At 44.8% G+C, this 14,303-nt stretch overlaps 1 protein-coding gene across 1 annotated transcript; it reads left to right on the top strand.

The window, feature by feature from the left end:
- The first annotated feature begins 9,243 nt into the window (after window positions 1-9,243).
- Window positions 9,244-11,003, top strand: LOC133887120 (protein BYPASS1-LIKE-like). The gene has a single exon (XM_062327045.1). It carries the CDS (start codon window positions 9,372-9,374, stop codon window positions 10,611-10,613), a length of 1,242 nt encoding a protein of 413 aa, XP_062183029.1. The 5' UTR covers window positions 9,244-9,371; the 3' UTR covers window positions 10,614-11,003.
- Window positions 11,004-14,303: the final 3,300 nt, after the last annotated feature.

Below are 14,303 nucleotides of genomic sequence, written 5' to 3' on the forward strand. Positions count from 1 at the left end.
ACATCAGACCTTAGTTAGACTAGGAGTAGGATACATGGTAATCGAAGTCATAAGCAATTGGTGAACAGAAGACTGAACATTAGCATTTCTTGAATGACTAAACTAGACTAGTAAGCTATTGCATTAGCATTTCTTGAATGACTGAAGATTGAAAATTTTTCATTCTCATTTTGTTTTATAGGAAATCAGAAGCAATTGGTGGTTGTGCCAGCTACAAGTGAAAGTGGCAATATGAGTCTTGGGGTGTGTGCATCATCTGCAACACCTACTACAGCAGCATCTTCTTCAGCTAAGACTAAGAGGCAGTTAGAACCAAGTGATGCTAATGTAGTCCCAACAATTGGCACTGGTGGAAGTGGCACTTTGGAGGCAAATGCAGATGATGCAATAGATGTGGACCTGGAAAATGATGGACAACCTCTTGCCAAACAGCAGAAGAAGTGCACATCGGATGTATGGCAATATTTCAACAAGTATACTATAATAGTGGAGGAGAATGGCAAGCAGGTTGAGCAGTTATGGGCACAATGCAAGTTCAAAGATTGCAATAACAAGACCAACAAGGCTAGAGCTGAGAGCAACCGAGGAACCATGGGGTTTTGGACTCATTTGAAGCACTATCATAGTATTGTTAAAGGCCAGCAGCAACTGAAATCAGAAAGTGATCCTGAGAAAGGCATTACTGTTGTTGAACCATACAAGTATGATCAAGAAGTAAGTTTGAGGAAGTTCTACACTGTAATTATCATACATGAGTATCCATTCAACATAGTTGATCATGAGTATCTTGTTGATTGGATAAAATCTATGCGTCCTAGCTTTCCTATCAAGTCTCGTGTCATAGTTAGAAAAGAACTTATGGACATCTATTTGAAAGGAAAGGAAAATTTGTATGCATATTTCAAAACCCTTCCATGCCGCTTGAGTGCAACTATGGATATGTGGACCTCAAATCAGAACAAGGGGTATATGTGTGTCACTGTGCATTGGGTAGATGAGGATTGGCGTATACAGAAGAGAATTGTGAATTTCTTACATGTCCCAGGTCAACATACTGGTGAGAATATGTGTCATACCCTTAGTTCATGCATGTTGAAGTGGTACATCGAAAAGAAGATGTTTTCTTTGACTCTAGACAATGCTGCTACTAATGAAGTTGCTATTAAAGATGTTATTAAAGACCTCAAGAAGCATAGCCCATTAATCTGTGATGGGCAGTTCTTTCATGTGAGATGTGCCAATCACATCCTCAATTTGGTTGCTAAGGATGGTATGAGTGTCATTGCATCTTCTATTCAGAATATTAGGGCATTTGTACTAGCTGTGAAGGGATCTCCATTGCAATGGGAGGATTTCTTAAAGCGTGCTACTAAGTGTGGATTGTAGACAAAGATGGGCTTGTCTCTTGATGTTTCCACAAGGTGGAATTCAACTTACACCATGTTGAGGGATGCCCTATACTATAGGGTTGCTTTTGAGAGGCTCATGTCCTATGAACACCGCAGATATGAGAAGATTGCTCCATCCCCTGTTGAGAATGGGACAAGGCAAGAATTCTTTTACCATGCTTGAAAAAGTTCTTTGATCTCACTGAGCTATTTCCTGGTACATTATATCCAACTCCAAACTTGTTTCAAAGGTTTTTGTGAGATAAAGTTGCTGCTTAGTGATTGGTGCAATCATAATGATCACACTATTAGTAACATGGCAATTTCTATGAGTGTTAAGTTTGACAAATATTGGAAGAAGTCCAATGTTGCCCTTGCTGTGGCAAGTGTTCTTGATCCTAGGTATAAGATGAGAATTCTAGAATTCTACTTGAAAAAGTTCTACAGAAATTCCTTTGAAGCTGAACTTGAAAAATTTAATTATGTCTTGAAGAAGATGTATCAATGCTATGCTTCTAGTTCTACTAAATCATCATGTTCAAAGAGCAATGCAGCTACTACTTCATCTGCTGTAGATCAATTTATGGAGAGTATTGGTGATGAACTTGATGACTTCCTATATGACACACATAGCCCTAATGATGATGTTGCAAATGACTTGGAGAAATACTTGGAAGAACCACCATTAAGGCTTAATAAAGCCAATCAGAATACATTTGATGTTCTATCATGGTGGAAGCTCCAAAAGGATGAATATCCTATTTTGTGCCTACTTGCTCGTGATGTGTTGGCTATGCAAGTTTCAGCTGTAGCTTCAGAATCTGCTTATAGTACTGGTGGTCGTGTTGTTGATCCCTATCATAGCAGTCTTGATCTGGAAATGGTACAAGCACTGATTTGCACCAAAGATTGAATAGCTGCAGCAAGAAAAGGTAAAAATCAGAATAGGTTCTTAGTTCTATTTGTGCAAGAAGTCATTACCAATTTGCTAATGTAGATGCCTTTTCATTACAGATTCTCCTAAAGTTTCTTTATTGCTCGCTGAAATTGAGGCTCTTGAAGATGGTGTTGAAAATCTACAGGTTGAGGTACAACTTCTATTCTTTTCACCTTGTTTCTTGATCTGAATGTGCAAAGTATTGCTGGACAACTAGCTGCTAGTTTTCACTTCTATGTTTCCTTCTTACTTATGCGAACTCTTGCTAGACAGCTAGTTGCCTAGCTGCCAGTTCTCACATATATATTTTTCTTCATACTAATGTAAAAAGATATGATGCCATACTAAAAATTAATTGAATTATTGCTTAACAAAACTGCAGGATGAAGAGGAAGACTTAGCAGGTGATAATGATGATGATGAGCCAGAGTTTCAGCTATAGGCCGGTATAGGCAATGAAGAAAAAAAGAAAGAAAGATGGCTATCTTTTGCTTCAGACTTGTGTCATTTTAGTTGCTGCTATGTCAACTATCATTCTGTGAAACTATGTCTATGTTTATGTGTCCTTTTGGTTTAGCTGTTTAAACTTCATGTGTGACCATGAATCATGTTATTTTGGTTTAGACTTCATTCTGTGTCTGTGTCTATGGGTATGTCCGTATGACGTATGTGCCTTGTCACTTGTGGGTTGTGAGATGTGAACTATGAACTTATGTTTAACATTAGAACTTGTACTCGTATATTCGTATGTATCATGAATTTATGTTTATCATATTAAATGTGTCTTGTCCTTTATACATTAATATGAGATATGTTTTAACTTGTATGACTAGTATCCAGATCAGATTCAGCTGCTTTGCCTTGGTTGACATGATGGATGACTCCCTACTGACTACAGCTGGAACTAAGGCGGTGCTCTGACCCCATATAAGGTGGGGACCCAGACCCCCGGAGGCGAAAAGAATCCACGCATATGCAACTCAATGAAAGCGACATAAAGACCCTAGCAACTGGAGATACTCGACAAATTCAACCCTAGATTAGTTTAGATCTAATTATCCCCATTGTAATAGGTCTAGCCATATTGCTTGTACTCGAGACAATCAATATATTACTCCAATCGAGGGCCCGAACCTGTATACATTGTGTGTCTTGGTTCCTATTTGAACGCTGATCTCGCAAGGTACGCTACTTGATTACAAATAGTATTATTGGTAATTAACCTTTGACACATTCATAAAGAAGAGATGCATTCACGACAATTTTTTGTATGTACAAAATGTCGTGAGAGAGCTACACAAGGCAAAGTGCCTGGCCCTTTTCATCAAACACGACATCTCAAAGGCATTCGACTATGTTAACTGGCCTTATCTACTTGAGGTGCTCACGACGCTTGGTTTTGGCAAAAAATGAAGGGATTGATCTCCATCCTACTTGCACTCTTAAATGGAACCCCATGCGCCTCCTTTCGTCACGGTCGAGGACTAAGTCAAGGCGACCCATTGTCTCTCATGCTTTTCCTCTTTGTCATTGATCCTCTTCAAAGGCTTATATCCCTCGCTACACAAGGTGAGCTCCTCAAGGCGACCCTTCCAAGGGCAACAAGCCTATGGTTGCTTGCTTTATGCGGATGATGCGGCAATCTTCGCGAACCCCAACCCGAAAGAATTGCATGCCATTTACAGGATACTACAAGCATTTGGAAAATGCTCGGGCCTCGTCACCAACCTCGGCAAAATGGAGATCTTCCCAATTCGATGCCAAGAAATGAACATGGATGAGATTCTACAAGAATTCCCAGGTAAGATAAGTGAGTTCCCATGCAAATACTTGGGACCACCACTCCACTTTCACAAACTGAGGTGTGTCGACATCCAACCAATTCTTGACAAGTTAGGGGGCACAATTCCAGGATGGAAAGGGAAATTCCTTAATCCTGCTGGACGAGAAACTTTGGTTAAGTCAGTTATGCCATCGCAACCCACGTATCACTTGACAATTTTCCCGCTACAAAAATGGCTCGCTAAAAAATTTGATCAGTTGCGCAGGAGATTCCTATGGAAAGGAGAAGAGCTAGAGAAAGTTAGCGGGGGTCACACGATATGTCGACCGAAAGCCTTGGGAGGCCTTGGTATCTCAGACCTTCAAAAATTCGCTTGGGCGCTACGAGTATGATGGTTATGGTACAAGTGGAAGGATGATGACCGGCCATGGGGAGACCTTCCACTACCCTATGATTAATCAGACTTAGACCTCTTTAATGCATCTACCATTGTCACACTAGGAGATGCACAAAGGCCTCCTCCTGGTGCTCCAACTGGGTGGATGAGACGGCACCAAGGAACATCGCTCAGTTGCTCTACAACAAGGCCGGAGGAAAAACTGCTTAGTGAAGCAAGCATCACCATACCATAAGTGGTTAAGATCATTAGGGAAAATATCAACGAGGGAGGAGCTAGACCAACTCGTCAAGCTATGGGAAAGCCTACATGGTAAATCAATAACACCCTCGACCCGACACAATTCGATGGAAGTGGACAACTAACGGAGAGTACTCAACACAGAGTGCATACAAAGTGCAATTTATAGGTGCGACCGTCCGATATAATATGAAGCATATTTGGAAAGTGAAGACAGAGCCCAAGTGCAAGTTTTTCGCTTGGTTGCTTATGCAAAACAACATCCTTACGATGGGTAATTTAAACAAGAGGGGTTGGCCTCGTGACCTGATTTGCAAATTATGTGACAAGGAGGTGGAAACACCTCTACACTTATGCATGGACTACGAGTACACGACTGCAGTCTGGACCCTTGCTGCACTTGGTTCGGGATTCAAAGCACCCCGACGTTCAGCCAGCACCATAGCGTCGTTGATTGGTGGCATGTGGCCTCGAAGATAATAGACAAATATAACCGACAGGAATCTAACAAAATTGTCATTTATTTTTAGTGGAACATCTTGAAAAAAAAACATGAGACTTTTTCAAGGAGAGCATCTTGACGCACTCCAATCTCCTGTAGTCGTTTGGAAAAAAAAAAGGTTTGCTGTTGCGTCTGAAGCCTCAAGTCTGAAACTCTGAACTTGACTAACGACAACTGCAGTATATTGCCGGCCCAGTGGAAACTTGACTGGTCGGCGCCTGTTTGGACAGTAAAACAGAACCCATAAGATTTTCTTCTAAAAAAAAAACCAAAGTGATCTTACTAGATTAGCAGGGAAATCAGTTCATTTTCCGATCCCATTCGCGGTGGATTGGGCTGGAATTCTCTCCGCAAAACTCAATACAATTAGAGAGCAAAATTGGAGCTTATGCTGTGTATATATATTGGCTGTTATTAGCACTGCTGTTTTGTCAGCTCCTTGGCAAGCATGATCCGAGCTATCGATATCACCGGCCATAGCCCACACTGCATGGAGACAAGCAACGAGTCGCCCCTTCGATGGCGACCGCCTGCCTTCCCCCACAAGTCATAAAACTAGGCGCTAAAAATGGCCAACACTCCACCGAGCCGCCAATCGCCACACGTACACGTGGCCCCTGAAATGCAGGGTCGCCTCTTCATTATCATTCGTCTGCTGACGTTGCAAATTTTCATATCATTAAGCTGTCCGAACAGCTAAACGAGTTTGGTTTTTTAAGTAATTTTCATAAATCTATAACTATTTATACCTTTATAACGTAAAACTATAAATTTTAATATTTATTTTACAAAACTATAACTAATTATACCCTTAGTAACGTAAAACTATAAAAATTTTTTGACATGCTTCGACTCATCAGTCACACATTATAAGTTTTTTCTATTATACTGAAAATATATAGCCGATGGGTGGGACTAGATAAAAAATTATAGTTTTGCGTTACTAAGAACGTAAATGGTTGTATTTTTGTTAAATGGGTTTTAAAAATTATAGTTTTACGTTATAAAAATATAAATAGTTGTAAGTTTGTGAAATTTATTTATTTTTTGATCGGGAGCTGAACGAGTTTTTGGTTTGCACGATATGGGGAGTTGGGGAGACACCTCCAAGAAGACCCAGTGCTGGATAACTTTCTAGCGTACCGTGTTTCTGTTAAGCTTTCGAGTCACGTCGAGATCCGACGTGTTACGCTGCCACAAACGTGTGAAACACTTGCTATTGGTGCCCTGTATTTTAACAAAAGTCACTCTGATCATGTTCAAGAATTGAACAGTTCAAGAATTGAACACACCATCGATCGTTAGGCACAGGCGGTTTAATTTCACACATGGATCTCCATTGTGACCACTTGCGCTGAGCTAGAGTGAGTGTTCCATGGAAAGGAAGAGATCATGCTGGCTTGAATTGTACAAGCGGCGACAAAACAAGTCAAGGTCAGTGGAACAAATTAAAAGACCAGAAAACATGAGCCAAAAAAAGAAACACAAGTGAATACACACCATGTCATGCAGTCGATCAATATGAGTCAAACTTTGGCATTCAAGGTATGATTGCTGCATGTTTTGGAAAGACAAAATGGATTAGTAAACGGTATATGAATCCACGTCTAACAATGAACAAACTTGAGTCTAAGCCTGAGTTCGATCGAGTATCAAATTAAGCCTTGCTTGGTTCCAGCTCGAGCAGCTTTTTTTTTAAACAATATATTTTTAAGATAATCGCAAAAATAGGATCCCTACAAATTTGTTGCAAATTTAGGTGCCTATAGGCCATCCACTACCGATAGGGACCTATCGGCTGTGGGTTTGCCAATAGGATCCTGTCGGCAGTCGATAGGCCTTGCTAACTACGCACGAAACCAGGCTTCGGGATCTATGGGTAATCCGCTTATCAATATTAAAAAATATAAATTTTTTCATATAATTTTGAATAAAGATAAATTTTATATAAAAATTGTATCTTTTGATGATATCTATAACTTTATAGTTATACACTTTTTTTATTTAATGCTGTTTAAATGCCTAAAATTTGCTAAAACGTTCGGATCTAGTTTTTCCGGATCTAAAATTGTACCAACTTTTAGGTATCTAAACGGTATCAAATAAAAAAGTGTATAAATATAAAGTTGTAGATTTGATTAAGAGCTGTCATTTTCATATAAAATTCATCTTCATCCGAAATCATATGAAAAAATTATCATTTTTTATTTGAATACTGGTCGTGGAACATATCGGCAATTCGGCTGCCGATAGGTCCGAGGCCTCCCTCTTGGCACAAGGAGTGCCACATTGGAGCTAGCAGGACTAGTCAGTAGCCTGAATGCCGATAAGTCCCCTGTCGACTATCCACTGCCGAGAGACATCTAAATTTGTAACAAACTTATGAGGATTTTTTTTTACGATTATCTTTAAAAAATGTATTATTTAAAAAAAATCCCAGCTCGTGTGTTCCAAAGGTTCTTCTTCTTCAGCTCAGGAAGCTTGACTTGGTCCGTACGGCGACGGCACGTGCCACCGGCTCGGTCTTGGTCCAGCACGGCGACCGTCTCCTTCCGTCTGAACTCACTGCCGCCGCGGACCCACCTCCCCCAGCTGCGCCCTCGCCTGCTCGCCAGGCCCCACCGAGTACCCCGTCGTATCCTATACGCGTGGCCCGTGTCTCGCGGCCCCGCGGCTGCGGCCGCGTGCGCCAGGTTCCCGAAACTGCCCCCGGTTGGTCGCCGACGCGCCAGCATCCCTGAGGGGGCAGCCCTGTAAAGTGACTCGCGCGCGTGGCTACGCGGACCGGCCCGTGTCTCCCCTCCCGCGTCGCCCGCGGTCAGGCAGAGGCAGCTTTGCCGGTGTGGTGTCTCACTAAGCTTCAGCTTCACTCGTTTTGGTTTACTAATCCTCGTCACTGGCACTCGCCGGCCTTGTCAAAAAAGAAAAGAAAAGAAAAAAAAATCAGTTCACAACGGTGTCTTTATCGTGACGAATTGCGGTTACGATTGCCTGGAGCATGTTCTTATACTGGCCAGCCAACTGCGTTCGGTTCTGCTGTTAAAGTGTCAATTCTCTCTTTGTTCGATTATCCACTACACTTTGTGTGTTATGCCATATCCGTCTCTGTCGACATTTGCTTGGGTTTCTTTTTTCTAGGTCGCAAAGGGCACTAGAAGGGAAAATAATTTACATTTCGGTTGAGTTTTGACTCGAAATATATATTTTCCGATAGGAGGCTCCAAAGATGTATGCATGCACAAATCCATTGCATTGGTAGCGAACCGAACAGTACTGCACGACTATAAAAGGTTTAAGGATTCCTATTGACCTTGCCATCTCCACTCCTCCATACGTAAATGGAGAGGTACATAAGCCGAATCAAGCCACCACCATCATCAAGGACTCGGGAGCAATTACAAGACCATTCAAGGGACCTGCTACCAAGATAAAAAAAAAATGCAAAGAAAACCAGAAACATTCTGGAACCATAAGACTATTGGTCGCACTAAGTATCAGTCGACTGATTTTTAAGTTAATCTCAGTCGACAAATGAGCATTGTACCATATGCATTCGACGGGCGCATGTGTTTCTTCTTCCTCCAGCCTGTCAGCTTCTCCAATACGTGTCGATGCTTCCTGTCAGATTCTCATCCCTATCTTTCGCCGCTCACAACCGGTAGCATCCCCGCCACCTCACCACCCTACCCCTACCACTACCGTTGTGCCGACCTGCCGCCCAAACCCTCCCTCTAGGCCCGCGACGATGAAATCCAGAACCCTAAAGCCCCTGCCCCTAAAACTCATACAAACTCAGTGTAGATCGAAATCAACCTCGATTTCAGTTGATTGCACAGTAATAAATGCTTAAGAATATTTGCATCCACAAAATAAAGCAATATCTCACGACTAAACTAATCCAGCAGTCATGATTAGCTGGACCGCTTCTTCCCAAACCCCAAAACCGATAAACTAATCCACTCCTAAGCCACGCAATCCTGCATACTACAAATACCACCCCCTCCCCCACCTCCATATCACAAACCCCACCGCTCGACAAATGCCGGCCCGCGCCTGCTAACCCGCTAAGCGCGCCCCCCGCATTCCAAGATCCGTCTCCTCCTCCGGCGACCTCGCCGACGACCATGCCGGCGACGGACTACCAGGGCACGCCCTCCCACTCCCACTCGCACCCCTCCCCGTTCTCCTCCTTCGGCCGCTCGCTCTTCTCACTCCGCCGCGACAGCCCGGCCTCGGCGGCGGCGGCGTCCCCGGCCATGCTGTCCGGCGAGGACGCCGACCTCGAGGCCTTCCAGCGGCATGTGGCCGTGCACCTCGCGGAGTTGAGGGGTGGTGGCGGCGAGGAGTTTCTGTCTATCGCGTGGATCCGGCGGCTGCTGGAGGCGTTCCTCATGTGCCAGGAAGAATTCCGGGTGGTGGTGGCCCAAGCGCGGCGCCGCGGGGCGCTCTCGGCGGCTGCGGAGAAGCTGGTGGCGGAGTTCGGCGACCGCGCGGTGAAGGCGCTCGACGTCTGCAACGCGGCCCGCGACGGGGTGGACCAGGTGAGGCGGTGGGAGCGGCTGGCAGGCATCGCGGCGTCCGTGCTGCTCGCGCCCGGGGAGATCCACGGGGGCCAGCTCCGCCGCGCGCGGAAGGCGCTCTCGGACCTGTCCTTCCTCCTCATCGAGGACGCCGCGGCAGCCGCGGGGGGCGGGGGCGGGGTCGCATCGTTCCTCGCCTCCCACCGCAACCGCTCCTTCGGCCGCGCGCGGGCATCTCCGTCCCGCGCCGCGCTCCTCGCCTCCTCCTCCCACTTCCGCTCGCTCTCGTGGAGCGTGTCCCGCACGTGGTCGGCGGCGCGGCAGCTGCAGGCCATCGGGGCCGGCCTGACCGCGCCGCGCGCGCACGAGGCCTCGGGCCTCGCCGCTCCGGTCTACGCCATGGGCTGCCTGCTCCACCTCGCCGCGTGGGCGCTCGTCGCCTCCGTCCCATGCCCGGACCGCGGCGGCGCGCTCCAGGCGCACCACCTCCCTGCCGCACCGCCGCGCGCAGCGTTCCCCTGGGCGCCGCCTCTCGTCGCGCTCCAAGAACGCCTCACCGAGGAGGGGAAGCGCAAGGACCGGCGCAATTCGTGCGGCCTGCTCAAGGAAATCCACTCGCTGGAGAAGTGCGCGCAGAGGCTCGCCGAGGCCATCGACTCGGCCCCCGTCCCGCTCGCCGGCGAGCGGGAGGCCGAGGTGCGAGAAGCTGCGGCCGAGCTGGCCGCCGTGTGCGCCGCCATGAGGGACGGGCTCGAGCCGCTGGAGAGACAGGTCCGGGAGGTCTTCCACCGCATCGTGCGCAGCCGCATGGAGGGTCTCGACTCGCCGATGCTCAACGGCGATTGAGCCATCAAGATTTTGCCTTGATCGCGCAATGTGGTGGTGATAGGTAGCTGTCCTGTTCTTGGTTTTTTTCCGCACTTGTGATCGGTGGTGGTAGTGATTAGTAAGTATAAAATGTGTATCCTTCTGTAAAGGATTGCAGAAAGGGAAAAGGAAAGGTGCCATCTTCGTGTAAAGATGATCCCTTATTCCCATGTTTTGGTACTGCATTTGGTGTATATCTTCGCGTTTTTGTTAGTCATCTACTTGTGTGGAGCTTCTTGAGTAGCTTGTGCTCTGAAGATCTGTGAGGTCACTTTGGAAATGTGACGTTCATATGAATGCTGACATAAAGGATAAAAAAGATTTTTTTTTTCAAATTATAATTTAACTTCGTGGCGGTCTTGACTCTTATCTTAAAGACTATTCACATTATGCTATTTTGATCAATGTCGATCCAGATGTTTGCTTAGGGCCTTGTCCTTGGTATACCATATGTCCGAAGGAGTGCGGCGATCGATAGCTGTTGCAGAAATGTGATGATTTGTGACAAAATGCCTGATTTTTCAGTGTTCTATATTGGTTCGTGGAATGCATGATAGTGGATTGCTCGTATGCATGATGAATTGATTGACCTATGTGCTATTTCTATATTTTCGAGTTGCAAAGGGAATATCTGAAGGAAAGGATCAACTAGATGTAGCTTTAACATTAAATAAATTAGTCTGAATGAAAAGACATATTTTATAATAGAAACCGCGGTTTTTTCGAGAAAAAGAAAACAAGCTGCAAGATATTTTGTAGGCAATAATAACGAAAAGGTCCTGATGAAGGAGATAAGGCATCATTTTCCATACTTAATGAAATGACAGTATTTGGGTTCAGAATTGGATAATGTAAAACTCATGCCATTTCCAGTCCGGCAGTTCATGTGATCTTTCTTCTGCTGCATAGTGCTTCTAGTTGTCAGATTCTACCAAGATCAGGCCAAAAGAAAGTGGCTACACCGAATTAGTATTTAATTATCTTAGAAAACTATTGGCAGTACCTGGTGCATTCTGAATGTTCTGTTGCGTGTGCGCCTGCACATTATGTCGACTTTGGCAACTGTACTTATTCCTAATCCTCAACTGTTGATCCTTTTTTAAGGTTGTAGTAGTCACTGACACCAGAACACCAGCTGAGTACAAATTGTATATCCTCTGATAAATGTCAGAACTGAAAGCATTTCCTCAATCTTCTTCACGGTTTGTTTCTTTGGCTTCTCTGTATGGTTAATTGGTCCTAAAAAGATAGCGCCTCGGCTTTCTACCTGCAAAATTCCACTAGTTGAAGAAACTTTCCACAATTATAACTGCGCCTGACAAAGTGACAACAATGTGCAGAACAAAGGAAACAAAAAGTTTGGAAGGATCTTATGATCTAGTGGTTTTGTGCTGGCCTTGTCCTGCTTCATAAACGCCACACCTTTTAGATGCATCTCTCTGAAAAATGCAGATGAGCGAGAGCTTCCATCATCATTAGACGCAGCAGTGCAGCGGCACTGTCATGCACCCTCTGTAACCTCTAACCTCTTCTTTTAGCAGTAAGCATTATCATGGCTTGCTGTTGGTTCACCTGCCACATGTCATCTGCTGAAGCTGCCTCCTTTCTCGTGAGCCTGTTCACAAGAGCAGTGAGGAGACTCTGGTTTATGATCTACCATGGCATCATCGTCATCATTTTCCATCAGTATGTACAGTTCTTGTGAAGGAGAAAAGTAATGGTGGCTGTTGTGAGCTGCATCATTCGGAGGCCTTTTCATGGGATTCCATCTTGTAGTGTCGAAGATTAATTCTCGATAATATGTTCGTAATTAATTATGGTATTTTCAAGATCAGGGATTGAACACGAAGTAAGATACACGATGTAGACAGGTTCAGACCTTCGGTTGGAGTAATACTCTATGTTCTGTATGGATGGTGATGTATATGTATTCTCTTGAGTACAAGCAATATGTCTAAATCTATTACAGCGAGCAAATTGGATCTAAGCTAAACTAAGGATGATGTCGCCAAGTATCTCCTATGGTCTTAGTGCTTACGTCGAGTTGTAGATGCGTTAGTTTTCTTAGTTGTCCTCCTCCGGGGGTCGGGGTCTCCGCTTTATATAGGACTGATATGCCGCCTCCTATCCAGCCGTAGTCGATATGGAGTCCTTCATCTTATTTACCAAGACAAAGCAGATGAATCCAACTGGGATACTAGTTGTTCTCGAGTTGGGCAATCAATCGAGACCTTCCTAGTATATGTCTTCTAGATTTTCGAGTGTATCAGGTACCGTAGATTCGGTTCTATAGTATCCGGAGTTGTTATACATGTACACGGTATACCATGTCTATATACAGTGTACTCCTTATGCGTATATATCTCATAGTTAGATATTCGACAGTAACCCCCTAACTGTGGATGTATAAGGTTTCCACAAGTGCCCAATCGAGTAATGCCAAGTCTAAGCCTAGTCGAGTAAGGTGGATCAGGTTTGCAGTCGAAAGAATCGAGCAAAAACAGATCATGTTCTGGGTATCGAGTGGAAACGTAATTGGGTCGAGCACCCTGCTGTTAATCGCACTCGAGACTCGAAAAAGAACTAAAAACTCGATTGATCGACACCCAACTCTGAGTAGAGTTAAAAAAACATTTGAAACTTGAACCGTTGGGTATAAGTGAATTTAATGCATTCAGATGGGTGTACAGAGATTCGCACAACACCATCATCTCGCCTTTCACGCCGATCGAGGCACCATAGAGACGGGAGTGGTTACAAAAAAGGTGATAAATTTTGGGCTATTTATCTGTACAAACCTGGACTGTAGCAATTCTTCCTCGCTCTCGCCGCCAGCCTTCCTCCAAAAGCTCTCGCCTTCCCTCACTCAAGCACGCGCCGCCGCAAAGAAAATCCTAGCTCCATGGCCTCAAGCCCTTCCGCTGATACCGCCGCCCCTGCTTTGCTGGAGAAGTTCGATGCGAAAATTATCGGTGCCTCTCCCAAGCAGCTGGACGAGATGAGGCTCCTGACTGATACCTGGATGATCTCGTCAATGCAAGAAACAAGGCTAAAGGAACTTGAAGCTGAAGGGATAGTGCCTCATCACGATCTGGTCGACTGGAGGCCTACATCTGGTGAGGAATTCCCATGTTGCCGATTTGAATATGAGATCGTGGTTTTTGAATCTTTCTTCCGATATGGATTCAATGTTCCCTCTTTTAAGTTTCTTCTCAACGTACTCGACTGGTACCAAATCGAACTCCACCACTTAATTCCAAACTCAATCACTATGCTTAGTGTCTTTGTTCATTTTTGCGAAGCTTTCCTCGGCATCGAGCCAAGTTTGAATCTTTTTCAATACTTTTATCAGCTGAACAGGAACAATGATAACAAGTGTGTTGGAGGTTGTGGCTTTCGACTAAGGATTGGAATGAAAAAATCCTATATCCCAGTTGCTTTAATCTCCTCATGGCAAAAGGATTGGAAAAAACACTGATTTTATATCTCCAACCCCGACCTAGTCCACTCCCACTTAGTCTATAGAGGCCTCTTTCCCCTACAAAATCCATCCTGGACGAAGAAGCACCGCGAATCCAACCACACCGCCTACTACGTCACAAAGATTGGTGAACTTAAGTAAAGTGGCATAATCGGGTGGCACGTGGCCAAAGACTTCATTAGTCGGAG

The sequence above is a fragment of the Phragmites australis genome, chromosome 12 (assembly GCF_958298935.1).
Source record: "Phragmites australis chromosome 12, lpPhrAust1.1, whole genome shotgun sequence".
Taxonomy (NCBI): domain Eukaryota; kingdom Viridiplantae; phylum Streptophyta; class Magnoliopsida; order Poales; family Poaceae; genus Phragmites; species Phragmites australis.

What these genes read in the sequence shown, in the direction of transcription:
- LOC133887120 (XM_062327045.1), top strand. Translation starts at nt 9,372, where the DNA reads ATGCCGGCGACGGACTACCAGGGCACGCCCTCCCACTCCCACTCGCAC.